Source organism: Dicentrarchus labrax, unplaced genomic scaffold, assembly GCF_905237075.1.
Source record: "Dicentrarchus labrax unplaced genomic scaffold, dlabrax2021, whole genome shotgun sequence".
Classification (NCBI taxonomy): domain Eukaryota; kingdom Metazoa; phylum Chordata; class Actinopteri; family Moronidae; genus Dicentrarchus; species Dicentrarchus labrax.
The window spans coordinates 20,291,651-20,310,777 of NW_026136721.1; the positions used below are offsets into that span (position 1 = coordinate 20,291,651).

A 19,127-nucleotide genomic window follows, 5' to 3' on the forward strand; every position below is an offset into this window, starting at 1 on the left:
TGCATTGGAGAGAACAGGGAGCTGCTGATGAATGGTCTTATACTTTCCCTGTATTTTCACCCACCTCAAATACAAATACACTTTATTTGCACAACACATAAACGTATGCACGCATATATACTTTACATTAGAATATACATATACCCTCATATACAGTTTGGTATCACTGCCATTTGTTATTTGTTTTAATCCCATTTTTTGAGTCTTTAGGGCTATGGATGGTGAGGATGGATTTAGCTGGTCTTCATCAGCCAGCTGCATAAAATATAGATCTTTTTAGGAGTTGTATTGTATTTATCATATTGGTGAGAGTCTCCAAAGGTTCTCTTTTTATATTTCCAGTTCTGTGATCTTATGATTAAGTTTACAAAGTGGGCCTAGTATTCATAAAATCTATATTCTAAATGGTTGTAATTGTGCTCAGCACATGTGCAAACAAATCTCACAAACTAATCTTTAAACTGAACCAAGTCATGACTGTCAGTGACCGAATCAGTAGCTTTTGGCAGTGGAGCTCGTCTCATTCATGACTGAGAGTGTCATTGTCAGCTAAGCTGGGAGGCCCAATACATTACTTCCTTGTTAAAAGCTTAATGGTCTGCTAATGTCGCAGAAACAATCACAGTGTCATAATGCTGTCGTAAATAGGGTGCTTATAAACAGTACTTGTATTGGTTGTTGTTGTATCTGAACTGAATGTAACAGCTTGGACCACAAACACACTGAATGTAAAACTGAACTGAAGACAGTCATAATCATTGCTGAATGTCACGGCTGTATGAATGGTGACACATTCACTTACTGATGTGTATAATAAAGTGCATTTGAAGGGAGATGCGACTGCTTAGCTTGGTACGGGTAAAAAAGTTAACAAACAACTACTAAGTCAGTGACTGTGAATCTTTGAACTGAACTTCTAAAATCAGCAAAGTGATTCATGATTTCCACCTCTAAATGTAGCAGTTGTAATGTCCAGACCTCCTTTTTAGTCAGGCTCCGTGGAGCCAAACTTCTAAAATCAGCTTATGGTCCAGCGAGGGTATGTGTGGCTGGTGGTGTATGAGAGTGTATTAAATGACTGTTAATTTCCTGAGACGTGGAAACATTACTCTTGTCTGTATTTATTTATAATCCCACTCCTTGCAGTAGTTCTGGAGCAAGGACATACAGTCTTTGCTCCATGGTAAATAAACAACGATAAATAAGCCCACTGAACAGTAAACATCATTTAGATATTTTAGATTATTATTAAATTATTGTTAGACCAGTGTGTAGGATTTAGTTGCAGATTGCAACCATTTGAATACAGCTCAGCCTTTCAAGCATGTAGGAGAAACTACATTGAACGAAAAACACAAAAAGTCATATCTATATCCAGTGTTTGGTTTGTCAATTCTGGGCTAATGTAGAAACATGGCTGTTCAAAATGGTGACCTCCGTGGAAGAGGACCGGCTCCCTCTGTAGATAAAAACGACTTATTCTAAGACAGGTGGTAATACATAAATGAAAAGATACTGATGAATATTATATTCCATTTCTGCCAATAGATCCTCCTAAAAGCTGCGAACTGGACCTTTAGCTCAGACCTCAGACTGCTGTAAAATCAACTGACTAAGCTTAAACATTCAGCCGACCTTGTAACTTTGTAAATGAATGTTGTCATGCGGTTTGGACGATGCTCAGAATTGTTTTTGCTGCATTTCACCCGGCTACGTTTAGTCTCTCCTCTGTCTCTCACAAACATACACAACACACAACTAGAGAGTACATTACTCTATTACTATCAGCGTGCTGCATATAATTACAGTGGACAGAAAGGGCTCTGGAGTTCACAGATATCAAATCACCATAAGGAGGGATGATAGGATAAGCCATGGCATCTCAATCAATCATGGTGCTATTTATGGGAGTAGGCACAGCATGAGGTGAAAGAAAGCATACGTACACACTGGACCACATACACAAGAATGAGAAAATATAATATATAGCCACACGATGTGTGGCTATATATTATATTATATTATTATTATTATTTCATGTATATATATTATTATTATTCTTATTATAATATATGTGTGGCACACATATATTAAACTATACAGACAATAACAAAAACACATGCTGTATACGACATACACATACACCATGATACAAAAACATTGTATAATGAATTCCCTTGATGTCCACGTTCTTACTGTGGCCTCATGCTTTTTTATTACATTTTTATGGTGATATTACTTTGGATTAATTGAAAAAAAAAAAACACAAAGGACGCGAGGTACCGAATTGTAAGAGTTAAGGTGTTTGAACAGTAACACACATAATAGTGTCACTAAACCAATGACAGAATTGCATATAGTGACCATACTGCATATTCACCTGGGAATAGTTTTGTCAAATAGCACACAACATCATGTTGTTCATGGCAACAACTTAATTGCAGAAATCGTAAAATAATAAAAAAATTGGAAAACCAATTGGAGAGAAATAGTTGAATGCAGTTGTTTGGCCACAGTTTTTATATGAGGAACGGGATACACAGTGGACGGTCCTTCAATTCAGTTCAGTCAACTGTCCTGAAGGTGCACAAAAATCAAAGAATTGACTGAATGTATAAATAAATTATATTAGGATTAAAGTAAAATCAGGATATTCTAAATGCATTACAGTTTTTCCTGATTTGGCCAATCAAATACACTCAGCTGTCCACACCAGGTAGAACAGCTTGTAGTGTGCAGCTTGTGACAAATTCTGCAGTTAATCTCGCAAGCATCAAAGTGGAGGAGAAATTGCTTCAGTAATTTCTTTACAGAGTTTGAAAACCCATAAACTGCTGTCTTGTGTGTTTGATAACCTTTCAAAACTGCTGTGAAATTATTCACAATTCTCATGGATTACCCTCTGTGAGTTTCAAATCAGTGCGCTGACTTCTAACCCTGTATATTCAAAGGAATATTTGACTGAAAGTGAAATGAAAGGACTTTTCAAAAGCTGGGGCTGACATTTAGCACCAAATAAGAGTTTATTTTTTTGCCTAATGTGTCGCCTTCTCAGGTGTGTGAACCATAATGGCAGCAGAGGTGGTGTAATAACAGCATCTGACTCACCAGATCATTAAACACAGCAGGGTAATCTGAGCAGCTAGGTGATTATACACACAAACACACAGTCAAATGAGCATCCACACTGTTCCTCTGTCTCACAGATTATCTTTCTGCTATGTTTCTGAATTGATTCTTAAATTAAAAAAAATATTTAAGCAACCTTAATTAATTTTCAAAAGATTTCAAATCAAGCATTGTATCTAATTGTGACCCTCAATGATAACACTGAGCGGTAATATACACAAAGATTTCCGCTCCCAAGGTAACACCCTTTTAATGCACTGTACATTACTTCCTCCCTCTTTATACACACACACACACACACACACACACACACACACACACACACACACACACACACACACACACACACACACACACACACACACACACAACACCTGGTTCAGGACACCTCCACCTTTGTAGTCCCTGTGTTTAGGAAGTGTGTCTAGGCAGGGTGACCTCCATCCCTGTAATTAAATTGGTTTAATAACATTATTTTAGTTTATGCGTGCACACAAACACACACAGACAGACAAGGACACGGTCTCTCACAGTCCCTCAGCAGGCCCCAGGAGGCCTTTAATTTTTAGAGTCAAAAGTGGCATCTCATTTATCTTGGCTGTTCTTCCAAACTGGAGAGAAAGGACAAGGGGCATGATCGGGAAAGAATCAGCACTAATAATGAAAAAAGTCAACAGTTTAGCTGCATATTGAGCTGACTGAATGTGCCTATAGTTGAGTTTGGGGTTGTGTGACTTCCTCTCTTTCTATTGTTTAATTCATTGTCTACATGTCTGTTTTTCTTGCCTGTTGCTGCACCTGTCTTATGCTCTCTGTACAGGCAGATCCCTGTTTTATTGTGTCTATTTACTCGTCTGCTGTCCGTAAGTGAGCCCTTGTGTGTTTATGTCTATTGTTTCCATTAAAGTGTCAGAGTGTGTGTTGGCCCTGGAGGGTCATCGACCTCTCTCTGAGTCATTACTTGAACTCTGAACTCTTGACTTCTGTGTGTGCCAGCTGAGCCCTCTTTCCACTTCACTATTGCCTGTTGTGGTTTCTCCACACAATCTAGCCGTGTCATTGTGTAGCAAATTTAAAGTCGTTGTTTGTGCTGTAACTGATTGTTTAGGCTGCCTTCCAATTGTCCACAACGCTCAAGGGTTAAGCCAAACTGTTGCATTAAATCAAAAAGAATATGTAAGAAATTCATTATTATCAGTGGGTATGTGAACGAGAGAATTGTTCTCTTCGTTTCAATATTCTCACTTCAGTTATATTTATATACTGAAACAATTATGTCCCATTAACAGTAAATGTAAAGTTTTCTTGTGTTACAATAAGTAACATAAGTATTAAGTAACTGTAACTGTAAAATATTTCTTTTATTTATGTTTATTAATGTTTTGTTTAGGGGCTGGCAAAATGTGATTTTTCTTCTCCCTGCTCCTTTTTGGTCATTGAATGTGTAAATAAACATGGGAAAAAAAATTAATAATTCTCGAGTTGTGCATAACCGTTAGCAGAACAAATGGAAATGAAATGAAATGTGCTTATATAGGACCTCATTGACATAATGCATTCCCTAGACCCTAACTGTCACGCTAACCACATTTTGGCCAGTCAAATTTGATGTGACGAAGATATGTACAAAGGCACGATATTCTACAGCTGAACAATAAACTTTACCATAAAGATTTCCGACAGTAAAAAATACATTTTAAACAGTAAACCTAACTGGAAATTAAATAATTAATTCCCAATCTCTCTGTTTACTATCTACTAGTCATAAATGCCATACAAAATAATTATAAATAAAACTAAGCCTAACCTAACCCTAACCTATATACACGACATACACAATGATAAGCAAATAGCAGCTAATCACATCCACCGACTTGTTGCTAAATGTTAAATATTCTGAGAATCATAACTTTGGCTAGAGTCCTTCTGCTGCCAAAATAAACAAAAAGCCCAGTCAGACACAGCAAACCCAAACATCACAGCCAACACAACCAGAACGTGCCTCCCTTCTTCTGCCGGTGGTCGATATTTAATTAAAACAGCAGACGTGTGTGTGTGTGTGTGTGTGTTGGTCTGTGTGCGTACATAAGTGTGTGTGATTAATGGCGCATTTCCTCCTCATTTCACTTCGAGGTTAATGCTACAGGCCACCATAGCTGGTATCCCCAGGGCGTTTGTCACTGCCCCCTGCACACACAGACACACAGACACACACACACACACACTCACTCACTCACTCACTCACTCACTCACCAACACACACACACACACACACACACACACACACACACACACACACACACACACACACACACACACACACACACACACACACACACACCACACACACAAATAGAGACTCGAGATGTAGAGAGAAAAATAGAGAGATCATTTAAAAAAAATTCGAACTGGCTGCAATTCATATCTCACAATCCTCTCTGCTTTTTCCTGATATCAACACACACACACACACAGACAGACACACACACACAAACACACACCATAGTCACTGCCACAAGGCATCACATTTCTACTCCCCAAAAATCTCTAACCATCATCTCAAAAAGTAGCCCAATAATTCCACTCCAGTTATCTTGCTGTGTCACCTCTGGGCACAAAAAAAAAGTTTAAAAAAGGCCTTAAATGTTTTGTGTTTGGGGAGGGAAACCAACAGTGGATGGCTTTATTAGTGTGAACTGATTCAGCAGAGAAAAACAGAGCTCATGATCACACACACACACACACAATGCAGACTTACTGTCTCAGCTGAACTGAAATTGCACCAGTGCCTGAGGTTGATAGGGAAGTAGAAAGAGAGCAGTGACATTTTGTTCAAAGCTGTGTGTCTGCTTTATCTTTCTCATTTGTAGTTGCTCACTCTGTTTCTCCTAAATCTCACCCACCACCTCTCCTCTCCCATCTCTAGGTTTCTCATATCCTGGTCCCACTCTCCAAACCCTCTCAGGCTTATTAACACTTATGAATTCATCTCCCCTCCTCCGTCTCTTCGCTCTCTTCATCCCTACCTCACACACTCCCCCTTCCTATTTCAGTAAAGCTGTGTGAGTGTGTGTGTTCCTCTGATTGACTCTCTCCGCTCTGCCCTATTGTACATGACCGTAGGGGGATGCAGGGGCCTTTGATGGGCCACTGACAACCCCCTACATCCCACCACGTCTGGTAGAAGGACAGAAACACAAGGCCATCTGTCCTCAACATCCCACACACACACATACGCTAAATTTTCTCATTGACCAGCATCCAACACACTGGCTGTAACCTATAAGGCTGTTGAATGCATGAAAAACACACAACAAGCAGATGGAACAACGGTGGAGTTGAAAGTGTGTGTGCTTTTGTGTGTGTAGATAAGAGGGAGGGAAATGTATGCAGAGAGTGGAGAAGGACTGAAATTGTAATTGTTGCATGTGTGTGTGTGTGTGTGTGTGTGTGTGTGTGTGGGTGTGTGTGTGTGTGTGTGTGTGAGACAGAGAGACCTCACACCCACCTGCCAGCACGCCACACACGTAGACCAGTCCGATCCGCAGGGCTCCGTGGACCATTTCAAGAGGAACTCCCACCAGCAGCTGCATGGCCATGTTCAGGCTCAGGTGTTCAATCCTGTAAAACACACACACACACACACAATCACATGGAGTCAGAGAGAGTGAAAATTCATATTTCATATGTTCGTATGAGCTAAAATGAGCCACAATAAATACAGAAATTGGATAATGATATAAAAAGTGAATTATAGACACAGTGGTAGTTGTAGTTATGGTAATTTGTTCTAATAATACTTTCAACCTTCAATATAGTGAAATAAAAATCAGTTTAGTACACCATGAACAAATGTACATCAAGAGAGTTAAAAGTACTCTTACAGTATTCTTCATTGTCCTCAAAGTGTTGTAAAAAGACATTTAAGAATTGAATCAGCAGTGTGTATTTCCAGAGGCGTTGTCCCAGTTACTCTGATTAATACACAGAACATAAAGTGAACTTTTTGCACTGGAACTACTTTTTACTGATGAAATATGAAAACTCATGACAGTGTGTTCTATGAATTATTCAGAGTAACCTGGACCGTGTTCCAGTAATGACATGTTGGTTTTGAAATTCCTTAAACTCAGAAATGGATATTTAACCCTAACCCTGGGCAAATCTGTACGGCTGCAACTTATAATTATTTTCATTATTCATTAATCTGTTGATTAGTTTTTTGATTAATCACGTATTAGGATCTATCAAACGTAAAAAAAAAAATTTTAAATTGTGAAAATCATCACAAATTCTGAGAGACCAAGGTGACATCTTCAAATGTCTTGTTTAATCCAACTAACAATCCCAAAGATATTGAATTCAATAATACAATGCTTGATAAAACAACTAAACAATTCTCCTAATTCATTTTCTGTTTATCAATCGATTTAACAAACTGTCTGGATGGGTAGGTACCAGTACAGAAGACAAAATGTTTTTGTTTTGTAATTTGAGTAAATAAAAACATTTCTATATGTATTCTTTGCAACTTTTAATGAGTCAAAGAAAGAGCTTGAGTGTGAGTCGGCACAGTTCTCCACTGAGATTTGTTTTTTGAGCCAAAATTCACAATCTGTTTTGGTTTTGAGAACTGGGAAGGATCAGCATTGCTGAGCTGTTGGCATGATTAAATAGTCCATGTATGTGTGTTTGCAGCTATTTTTTCCTTATTCATTGTGGCTTCTGCAAACAAACACTGCAAAACAAACTAAACATACCAATGTTGACCTGGTTCCTTTTTACATGTATACAAATACTTTATAAGTCTCCAATCATTTTTCAATCCATGATTCACTGATTTAGATTTTTCTCAGAAGTTGCAACCACAAGCTGCTTAAAAAACTACTTATTTCCCTTCCAATAAAATGCTCCAAATGCGGAGACACGGATGTGATAATAAACTCTGTACGTGAGACACGGTTCCATTTCCTCTCATGGGTGAGGTGTCAGATGATTGACAGGAAACACACTCAACACTGGCACCATGCAATGACAAAACAGAACCAGTGACAAAAATCAAATTCTGGGTTTACGTTTGCTGCTATGGAAATTGTTTTCCTCGGTGTGCAAGAGTGAATAACAGAAAACGGATTCTTCTGAAAGGAGAAGGAAAGAGAATCAAACTACGTATAGAGGAAAAAGAAAAGGACAGCATAGATGATTGATACAAGTAAAGAAAAAAAAAATCCTATGACAAATGAAACTGACAAAAGCAGTAATTCTTAGTCAGTTTGGCTCAGATATAGCTAATGGCATTTTCCAGTCCAAGATTATTACGTCACTGATCTTAAAAGCGATAACACTCATACGAATCACCCAGTGTAAGAGTGTGACCGAGTGTAAGAGTGTGCAGTGTGTGGTTTTTATTATAACACATTATCACCTGCCTGTTTCCTCCAATACCATATTATTATGCATGCTCACGGACTCACACACACGCACACACACTCGCAGAACATCTGCTCCTCCATCAAACCACACTGTCATGGCCATCAACAGATAATCATCAACACACTCCACCGCGCTCAAACATTACATATGAACACGGATAGAAGCACACATAGTACACACATGCGCACAATAAAGAGATGAAAGAGGTGCTGCAAATGTACCCAAATCCGCTCACAGCTTGTGTTTCAGTGTGATGACTATAAGCAAGGGATAGCTTGTTCACACACACACACACACACACACACACACACACACACACACACACACACACACACACACACACACACATTCACTGTGCCCTTCACGGCTGGAAAGTCCTTCCAGCCAAACCTCAGTCAGCAGCACAGACACATTCGGATGTCACAGCAGAATCCAAAAGGACAGCGAGCAAGCATAATCCGGCCTCCTTCCCCCTCTCCCTCTCCCCCTTCTCTCTCTCTCCCTCTCTCTCTCTCCCTCATAATCTTCATCATTGCCTCTCACTTGTTCCAATCACTTCCCTCTTCTGTTTTCTGTCTCTGACTGAATTATATTGTCATCTCCATTACACATTTGCTGAAAGAGAGATGACAGAACAAAAGCGAGAGACAGAGACGACTCTCCTCCCCCCCCCCATTCGACAGTTTGAGAAGCTGAACCTGTCGAAACTGTTGGTGCATTTTGAAAAAAATAAATAAATAACGACGACATCAAACAGCTTCTTCATCCTGGAAATGAATACAAACATTCCCCAAACAAACCCGCAAGTATACAAACACACACACACACACACACACACACACACACACACACACACAAATCCCCCAACACAAACAAGAAAAAACAAGACAAGGCCAATAATCTATTTAGTTTGAAACAACCCTGCCACCTCAACCACAATGCCGACAGAGAGGATCGTTCCAGTGATCAGAGAGACAATGGGGGATATTGATTGGCCGGGAGAGGCCTGTCCAAATGCAGAAGGACAACTCCACTCCAGATAACAGCGGCTATCTATTTCTATACAGCTAATGAGGCTGTGAGGGATGGGCTGCACTGTCAGGCAGATCTGTAGATACCCATGAGAGGTTCTATTGTGTCCAGATGACCATGGTCTTTCAGGGTGCTCCACAAAAGCGCTGTTTAATCTTTTCCCTTTTTTTATACCACTGGCTCAACAAACTACAGCTGGACTTTACAATTAGTTCATTTTTCTGCAGAACTCAAGCACTGAATTCAGAGAAACTTCTTTTTACGTCTCTTTTCATGATAATGAGAAGCGGACAAAATCAGGACAAATGCAACTGGAAAGAAAACTTTTTTTGGCCGCAAAATGTTTAGAGTCACGGTTTAATCTTGCAGGCACATAATCTTCCCAAAGTTTTCACAGCTGCTACAGACACACTGTTTTTTTTTTTTTTGAGAGAGAGAGACAGAAAAAAAGAGTCTGCCTAACACTCTACTGAGGGATGTTTTGGGGCCAATATTTACACTCTGTTTTGGTGTCGAGAATTGGGAAGGATCAGTCTACTGAGCTGTTGATGGGATTACATGGTTTGTGTGTCCCCTGTTAGCAATGCAGGAATGTATGCGTGTGTGTAAAAGTGAAACATGGAAACAGTGGTACCAGTCAGGCACAAAAGCTTTTCAATAGACAGTGTCACTGTTAATGATTCTAAGCAATATTGTCTGTACTGGTGGACCAGTGGATCAGGTGCCCACAGTGTTGTGTTTTTTAATTCCTGTTCTCATCTGGAAAGACATGAATGTGGTTACTTTGCCTCCAAAAGCAAGAAAATATTATATTAAATTAGAGAATATGTTAAGAATCAATTGCCCTAGGGTGTCACAAGAAGTTTAATTACTCTTGTTGTACGACCCACATGCACACCTTATGAAGCGCCATGCTCGCCACTTTTACCTTCCAGGGATTTATTACATTAACTTCATGTTGTATGATTTAGAGTACAGAGACACTGAGAAATGTGTCTCAGTGCGTCTTCTAATGAAGGTCGCTCCCAGTGGCTCTGGTATCAGCATTAGCAAATGGGCTGAACTGGTTACACCAGCCAGCACATAACGACCAATGCTCTTCTGTGCCATCGCCCCAAAGGATCCAATATGAAACAGTAATCAAATTTTTATGCTGCCTGAATTATTGAAAGTAATCTGAAATTTCTAAACAAGAGTTGCAGTTTGTGTGCAATAATTACATCCATCCGTTGAAACAAAATCTGCTAAATGCACTTAAACTGGATTTAACAAAAGGTCAATCATCAAGGTCATCATTATATCAGAGTGTTTTTTTCTTGTAGTCGGGAAACTGTGAGTTCAACTTAAAGTTATTTACTGCTTCCCCACCACCTTGTCTTGAAACATGTAGCAGATACTGAGGTGTAGGCAGCTCACAGAAGCTGCAAAACCACAGTTTCACTTCCAGAGCCTATTGTAGTTCCACCAGTCAGAGTCAGAGTTCTAATGATATAAGAAGAAAATGTAAGAGCACCAACTAATAAATAGAGGCATGATACAATTTAGTCATACTAATAAATAAACAATTTCCACTGAAAATCTGATGTACTGGTAGACTGAACATGTCTCTGTCAGATTAGACTCAGTCCCACAACCACTTACCCCAAGGACATTTTCAATATGTTTCTGCCTAATCAGTGCATGTTAAACATCCCACCTCCCTCCTTTTATACTTCCATTTGTCCCCTCTAGTTCATCTTCTAACCTCCCTCCCCCCAACACCACCACCTCCATGTTCTCCTAATTAAATTACCATTTTATTAGTTCTTACTATTGCCTGAGACTACATTTACCCAGAAGCGTAATTAAACCTGCATGACCTGGCCTGAACTGATAATAAAATAGTCTGTGGTGCTTGTCGTGGCAGAGGAGAGGAAAGGAGAGGAGAGGAGAGGAGAGGAGGATGTTGACTGAAGAAGTATATATGGTAGGTTTTATTAAATTATCTGTCAATGTAATATTTAGTGGTTTCTCTGAGCAGAGGAGAGTGATTATGGAGACAAATGTTCCCCACACTCAGATATGACAGCAGCATTGCAGTATACACACATTACACCAATAATCTGATAATAATTGCTTGTTCAAGAACATGATACTTTAGGTATCCCACATTATTATTTTTCACTTGCTCATTTGTTTTGTAACTTCACTTACTGTGAATTCACTGAGTATTATGAACTGCATCCAAAGACTCATTAGCAACAAAAAAAAAAATTTCATTTGCAAATCTCCTCTTGCTTATCGGCATTTTTCCTTCATTACTAAAAAGGATTTAATTGCATTCAGTTGGCGTTTCTGTTAATGAAATTGTTATATAACAAGCTCCAATTCACTGAATTTTTCAAATGCCATAAGGCCAAACCAAAACAAAATATGCACTATCTCTGGTTTGTGTTTATTAATGTCATTTCTCTGATCACAGGACTGACTGAATTGTAGAGGATGAGTTCAGGTCAAAATATATCATTGAGGTATTACCAGCTTCCACAATTTGGATGCTAATGATTATAGAAACACTCAACTGTGTCCTCGGGAACTGCAGCACGGCCTAATGCTTATAATTAGAAATCCAATAGCGAGATGTGAACTCACCCAGTGTGCATGAAAATGTAGCTGAGGTACCTCCAGGCCTGGGCTCGGAGCTGGGGGTGGTAAGGTAAGGGGCTCTTTAGGAAAGACGGGCTGGACACCTGCAGGACCAAGCGGTCCAGCTGGAAGCCATAGTACATGAACACGGCTACCTGGAAGAGAGCACGGACAAATACTGAATAAGTGATTTACGGGGGAATGGCATATACATCACAGTAATTATGATTAAATATTGTGCAGCATCATAAATCAGAACAAATTGCTCTAGTAATTAGATTGTTGAAGTTGAACACAAACTATAAACTTAATTTCTTTACTTATCTTCGAGATTTATCTGTCAAATTATATTAACTGGGAAAGAAAAAGAAAAATCCTGGCATCAACAAGCTATTGATTTTCAAAGAGCAGATGATATATCTTGAACATTTTGAAGTCATTTGCCTTATTTGAATACAGATTATGATATTGGACCCAAGTTATTACCAAACCTAAAAAAACATAATATACAATTTAAAGATACCCTGTGGATATTTCTTGTAATAAACTCAGTTATTTTGACATTGAGTGTTTTTCACTAAAACAAACTGAGAATATGCTTGAGGACTAAAGAACGTGCTGAAAGATTTTCCATCCTCATAAAATATTTACAAAACCAATGTTTAATTTAAAATTTTTTAAACCTGCATTGTTACTTTTTTGCCTTTTTCTGGTACTTTGCTATATTTCTTCCTGTGTCACTGCACTAACTCTAAGCAGAATAGTGTGAAACAGAGAGTCATATCATCAAAACATAGCTCTATAGCGCTGCAAGTGATAAAAAATTCCACAGTGCACCTTTAATAAGAGAGGGCACACATATTGGTCTCACACTCCCAAATAATTTACCTCAGCAATGGTGATAGCCAGGATGAGCCAGGGTGGGGGGCAGTAGGTGTAGCTGTCAAAGTACCACTTGCGGTCAACCTCGCGGGGGAGCGTCTCGTAGGCAACGTGCCGGACCAGTCGCTGAGAAAGCCCCAAGCCTGCCTCATCTCTAAGACTGCAGCCTTTTAGCTGCCTACTCCCCTGCAGAATGGCCCTCCGGAAACTGTTGGAGCGCTTGTTACTCATCTGTAGAAAAAGGAGGAAGGAGGAGAGGAAAGTGATGCAGGAAGAGGAGAGCAAGGCCAGGAAGAAGGAAAGAAGGAAGAGGAAGAGGGGAGGACAGAGTGGGAAGAGAGGGGTGAGAGACAGGTCAGAGATTTTTACTACTTTCCTATTAGTGGTTGAGCAGATTGCTACATTAACGAGCATCCTGTCTTCCTACAAATCAGCTGTTCTATTTAAGATGTGAACATTTCAAGACATTTTATTTTGTTAAGTATATATCCACAAACTACTCGATATACAACTGGAGCCTCAACATACAGGTAGTATGGGTACAGGCCCCATACACACACATACCAATCCTCCTCAGTCCACCACACTGACAGACCCCTCCCTCCTCACCGTGGCAACAGAATGCCTAGACCTTCTCCTAGCAACCACCAAACACTTGTTTACATTCATTTCTGTCCATGAAGAGTTCATTTCCAAACAAATAATGTTATATATCCATTTTCTCCTGGGTAGGGACCCCTCAAGAAGAGCCTTTCAGTGATGGAAGATCCCGTCAGTAATTTTTTTTAAGCCTGTAAAAATGACTTTTCTGCTTTCATTTTAAAAGCAATGCCATCTATTTTGATTCAGTGCAATCATTTTTATAGCACAGGTGTCACATTTTTCAAATGGTGGGCTTCTCAAAACTCAGCCTGGCATTTTTTCACTGGCATTCACAAGGATTTTCACTGTTTTCAAATGTGAATGAGTGATTAATTGATTAATTGAGATAATAATCAGTAGATTCATAAATAATGTTAATAAATAACATTTCCGGGGGAACATAGGATACCTACATGCACAAAACGCACCTCACACAAAAAAGTGGGTATATCCACAGATAGGACTTCCCTGTGAACTCTCATGTTGAAGTTATTCATGGAAACTCCCTCGGACCAAGATGTAATTTATAGTTCAGATAGAGGGTCTATGATTGAACACCAGAAATCTGTCCTTGACTTGTAGATGCAGAAATCATGAGAGCACATGCATTTATTCCGCACCCCAAGGGCTGAAAATGCAGTTGAGAAACGTGGGAATAATAAGTATGTGTTTCAGCTATTGGTGATTTTTCATTATCAGCAATTTATTGACCAATTAAACATTACGGAAATTCCTTTGCACGTTGAATGTACATTTTATATTGCTCACACAATGTGAATGAGCATGAGAAGAAATAGAGAGAACAATGGAAAAGGAATATAGTACTAATACTCATGACATTTGCATAGATGTGAGACTCCCGTCCCACTTCTCTCCCACAGTCTCATTACCTCTCTCTCTGTCTGTCTCTTTCTTACTCTGCTCTGTTTATGTCACACTCCATGAGTCAAATCTAATATTGTTTTTGTGTCTGTAGGATTGCAGGAAGACCAGATGTGTCAGTTAGTGGGTGTTATTTTAAGGGCAACATGAGTGAGTTATACTGTTTTCAGCAAGGGCAGAGATTGGCAATAGAGATAAATGCAATGTGGCTATCAGCAATAAAAGTATAAGAAATGGTGGATGGATATAACTGCAACTTCATAAGCCACAACTTTAAAGGGTTGTCTGTGTTTTCAAGCTGTGATTGATGCTTATTCAAGTATAAGAACAGCCTTTCTTAGAAAAATGAGGAACATTTCCGTTTGAAGATAGTGGACACACTTATCTGTGATCAGCTTGCAAACAAAGGTACGTATCACAATTCATTTAAAACACAGTGAGGAAAAAAATACAGACAAGAAGACGGATGTAAAATCAGAATATCAATAAAATCTCTGTATGAACAGTTGGCTGATAGTTCCTCTGGCACTGTTTAATGAGACTTTTAGTGTCTCTGCATGTATCGCTGTTTGGAGATAAACTTCAGAAAAAGCCAATTATTTCGGCCTTTATGTCTGGCACAGAGAGCTGTGGGAAAATGATTATGGGTTACCATGGTCACTTCCAGACTGCACACACACACACACACACACACACACACACACACACACACACACACACACACACACACACACACACACACACACACACACACACACACAGACCTCCCCCAGGCAGCCATGGTCCATAAAGACAGTCAATTCTTCGCGTGAAGTGACTGCAATTCCTTTCCTCTTTGTACGACACAAAAGAAAGAATGGCATTCTGTCTGTTTACCCACTGGCAAGAGTAGAAGGAAAAGGGGAAGAGAGGAGGTGAAGGGTACAAATGGGTGTTCGGCCAGCAAGAGACAATTTCACAGTTTGATCAATGGAAAACACAGTCAGAGGAGAGGACAGGGGAGAGAGACGTAAGTGAGAGAGAGGGAGAAACAGGATGGAAAAGGGAGGAAGAGGTAGATGAAAAAGGCTGAAAAAGAGGGAGTAAAAGTAAGCAGCAGCAGTGTATTTGCTTTATCACGGAAATACACGATATGGTGGCAACATTTTGTGAAATGTGGACAGCTGAACATAACACCGATATGTCATTGTTGGATATCTCATTCCAAAACCGAGGGCATTATTATGCTGCTGGAACAGCCTCCACTCTTCTGAGGAGCTTTTCACAAGATTTTGAGACAGGAGGGATTCCTGCAGGGATTTGTTCCCATTCAGCAACAACAGCAAACAGCACTGCATTTAAAAATACCAAGGGGCTGTGTTGATGGGGGCGTGTTGTTTCAGATACCAGTAAGACGGTGAAATACAGACCAGAATGTCCAGTTTTAGTAATAGACACGTGAGTTACTATCATTTTTACCAGGTAAACATTAGAAACATTCGCTCTATAAAGTAATATACCTGGAATGTGTACTTTGATTGGCCAATGCCGAATCCCATTTGGGACATGTGGTGAGAGTTGAGCCAGGTTCAATCTCACATCTCCTGCCTTTTAATAGGCATTTGATAGAAGAAAAATTACAAGAAATGAGAAGAAAGAGAGATGGGGAACAACATACAAAGACACCCTCAAACCGGGGTTGTGGCAGTTGATGGTCAGCACCTTAACCCATTGGTAATTTTGCCAAATGACTCAGTTGACGCAGCGTTTGCCAGAGCCCTGTGTGTGTTAGCAGGCCCACTGCTTTAACTGTGTGGTGACATTTAAATAAAGGAGGAGACAACGTTTTTTCACACAGTACTGTTGTCTGTCTATAGACGGCCTTGGTGAGGTTGGATACTGATGGTGTCTTGGCTCGCACCTGGCATTTTAGTTCACCCCAAAGCTTTTCAATGGCTCTGTTGAGTAAACTCAGAAATGTATCAAACTGTTGCCACAAAGTTGGAAGCAAACTACTCTCTGAAATATAATTGTATGTTGCAGCATTAAATTACCAACCATTAAAACAGGAGGGGGAATACATTTGTTTGACAATATAATGTATTTCAAGCAAAATAAAACTGTATAAGGCATACATAACCCAAAACAGGACATATATGAGTGCATTTGTAAGTACCGGCGCAAATCCATCATGATTACTCAACAATTTCATCCCACTGGGGGAAAAACAGAATGGTTCAACCTTTTCTGTAGATATTTTGGGATGCATAAACTTATTACTGAGTCGGTCTCTACCCAGAACAGTCGCAGTGTGATGTATGAGAGAGAAAGAGTCAACAGTAGGAGATGGATGGACAGAAGGAAGAAGGAGAAAGGCAGGAAGAAGCAGTGGGGGGAAAGCTGAGAGCTTGTGCAAATAAAAAGAGATACGGAAGAAGAAGGTAAGGAGTGAGATAAGATGGTGGGAAGAAAAAGGTTAAGAGAGAGAGTGAGCGGTGATTTGAATGCTGACTGTGACGGAGCAGTGAGCAGGCAATTACTGACAATCACATTGATGGAAGAGCTGCGGTGCAAAGGAGAGATGGCGCGACAAATAAAAACACCTCACAGTTTGTCTCTGTCTGTCCTCACCTACTCCTCTAATTCTATTCTTCCTTTCTTTCCTTCTTTCCTTCTGTGAAGGCAGAAGACCTGCAGAGTTACAAATGTACCAACCAAAACCAGCCAATTAACTCGTTGGAAGAATTATAACTCTCTCTCAAGTTCCCATATTGGCCTTGACCCTTTGATCTTTATCTTAGAGACCATTAATGCCTGATAGTCCATTATGCTGTGTTTACATACCTTACATTCCTTTAGATATTGGTATCATATTAACAAGCTGTGGGAGTCCACATCTGTAGAAATCCTTGTAAATAACACCAAACATTTAGCCTTGAATAATAATGATGATGGTTCCGGTCTCCAACAGAGGCGTACACTTTTACTTTCTGTGCCTGAACTTCAGTTATTATTGTTTGTTTTCTGGTCATACAGTTTAATGTTAAACACATTTTAGAAACTTAATTAGTGCACTCAGAACTAAATGAGTGCACCAATTAAATGATTATCGAGGTAGCTGTCAACAAACTTTCTGTCGATTGAGTGATTAATGGAATAGCCTCTGCAGCACATTATCATGAATATAATGGATTACTAGTTTAGAGTATAAAATGTCAAAAAACAGCAAAAAATTTACATTTCTTTAATTCTTTCCGGTGAAAGGGGGATGTCTTTGAATTGTTTTGTCCAGTACAAAATCCAAAATGTTTGATTAACAATTATATAGGAGAGAAAAGCAATACAACTGGAACTAGCAACAGTTTTTGCTTGATAAATTATTAACTATTCATTAATTAAACAACATATTACCATAATCATGAGCACATGTCACTTCTTTCCTACCTCCCTGTATTGCTCTCTGTGCTTAGCTTCTGTTCTTCTGTTGCTATCTCAATGAATATATAAACCGTTGAGGGGGTGGATACAATAGCAACTAAGAAAAAAAAAAAAGAATGTACACACACACACAGATACCATTCCTCTCTGTCCCACTTCCAGCTGCACACCATGACCCCACAGCCTGTCACATGACATGAACGCAGTAACAACGAAAAGCCCTCTTGACATTTTTCCAAGCTTCCTACGAGCCTCATTCCTCACCCACTGTATCAGACAATAAACAGCTCTGAAGAACAAGAGAGAAAGGGAGAGATGGACACTCACAGACAACAATGAATTCCCTACAGTGTCTACAGGCACACACACACCCCCGCCCACTCCATGCCTCAACCACCCAGTAGTTATTGTATACCACACAACTACTCCCACTCCAAGACCACTCCACACTGTCCTGGGTCAGCAGTTCAGCCTCCCATGAGGAACAACAGCGAGACAGCAGAAAACAGAAAATGAGAAGGTTACGAGGCAGTGAGAACAGCTGGAGATGCTTGAGTGAGGCCTTGGACAATCAGCAGCAGGCTACAGTTTGAAGGTGAAGCTGAAAGTGGGGCAAGGTGAGCGTTAAGAGGGGAATTTATCACCAGACTGAGAGTCATTTCCTATTAGGAAGCATCTCTACCTTGTAGCTGAGGTGATACTGGAATATAGCTTTTGGGTCTGGATGTAAAAATGGAGAAAACTTTGATGTGTGACACAAAAAACAAGTTTGGATAATGTAGACAGTGGAGTTTTTCCAGAGTTGAGGGCACAAACATTTTTGTAAGTCACAAATATGTCTCAGTTCTTGGCTAAGAAGTCCCAAATCAAGAACAAAGTGAAGACAAAATTCTAAACTTTGTGTTTCAAGTCTTATACAATCCATTATGCACCCTAATGTTTAAACTAAGTAAAGGTTAGTATAGTGAATTTACAGAAATAATGAAAGCCTTTTTAAAGTTTGTATAGCTTAGCTATAACATTTAAAGGCAAAAGGATCGGGCATTTCTCTGTGACACGGCAACACTTATCTGTAGTTTCTGACC

The 19,127-nt window shown here is 39.6% G+C and overlaps 1 protein-coding gene across 6 annotated transcripts in view; it reads right to left on the reverse strand.

Annotated features, from left to right (window-relative positions):
* Positions 1 to 19,127, reverse strand: part of rhbdl3 (rhomboid, veinlet-like 3 (Drosophila)) — a 56,569-nt gene that overhangs the window by 5,991 nt on the left and 31,451 nt on the right. For all 6 annotated transcript variants that reach the window (XM_051385319.1, XM_051385320.1, XM_051385324.1 and 3 more), the window contains 3 exons: positions 13,108 to 13,332; positions 12,226 to 12,374; positions 6,638 to 6,750 (listed from right to left, as the gene is read on the reverse strand). In XM_051385319.1, coding sequence (XP_051241279.1) covers positions 6,638 to 6,750; positions 12,226 to 12,374; positions 13,108 to 13,332 — 487 coding nt within the window. The remainder of the gene's footprint in view (positions 1 to 6,637; positions 6,751 to 12,225; positions 12,375 to 13,107; positions 13,333 to 19,127) is intronic.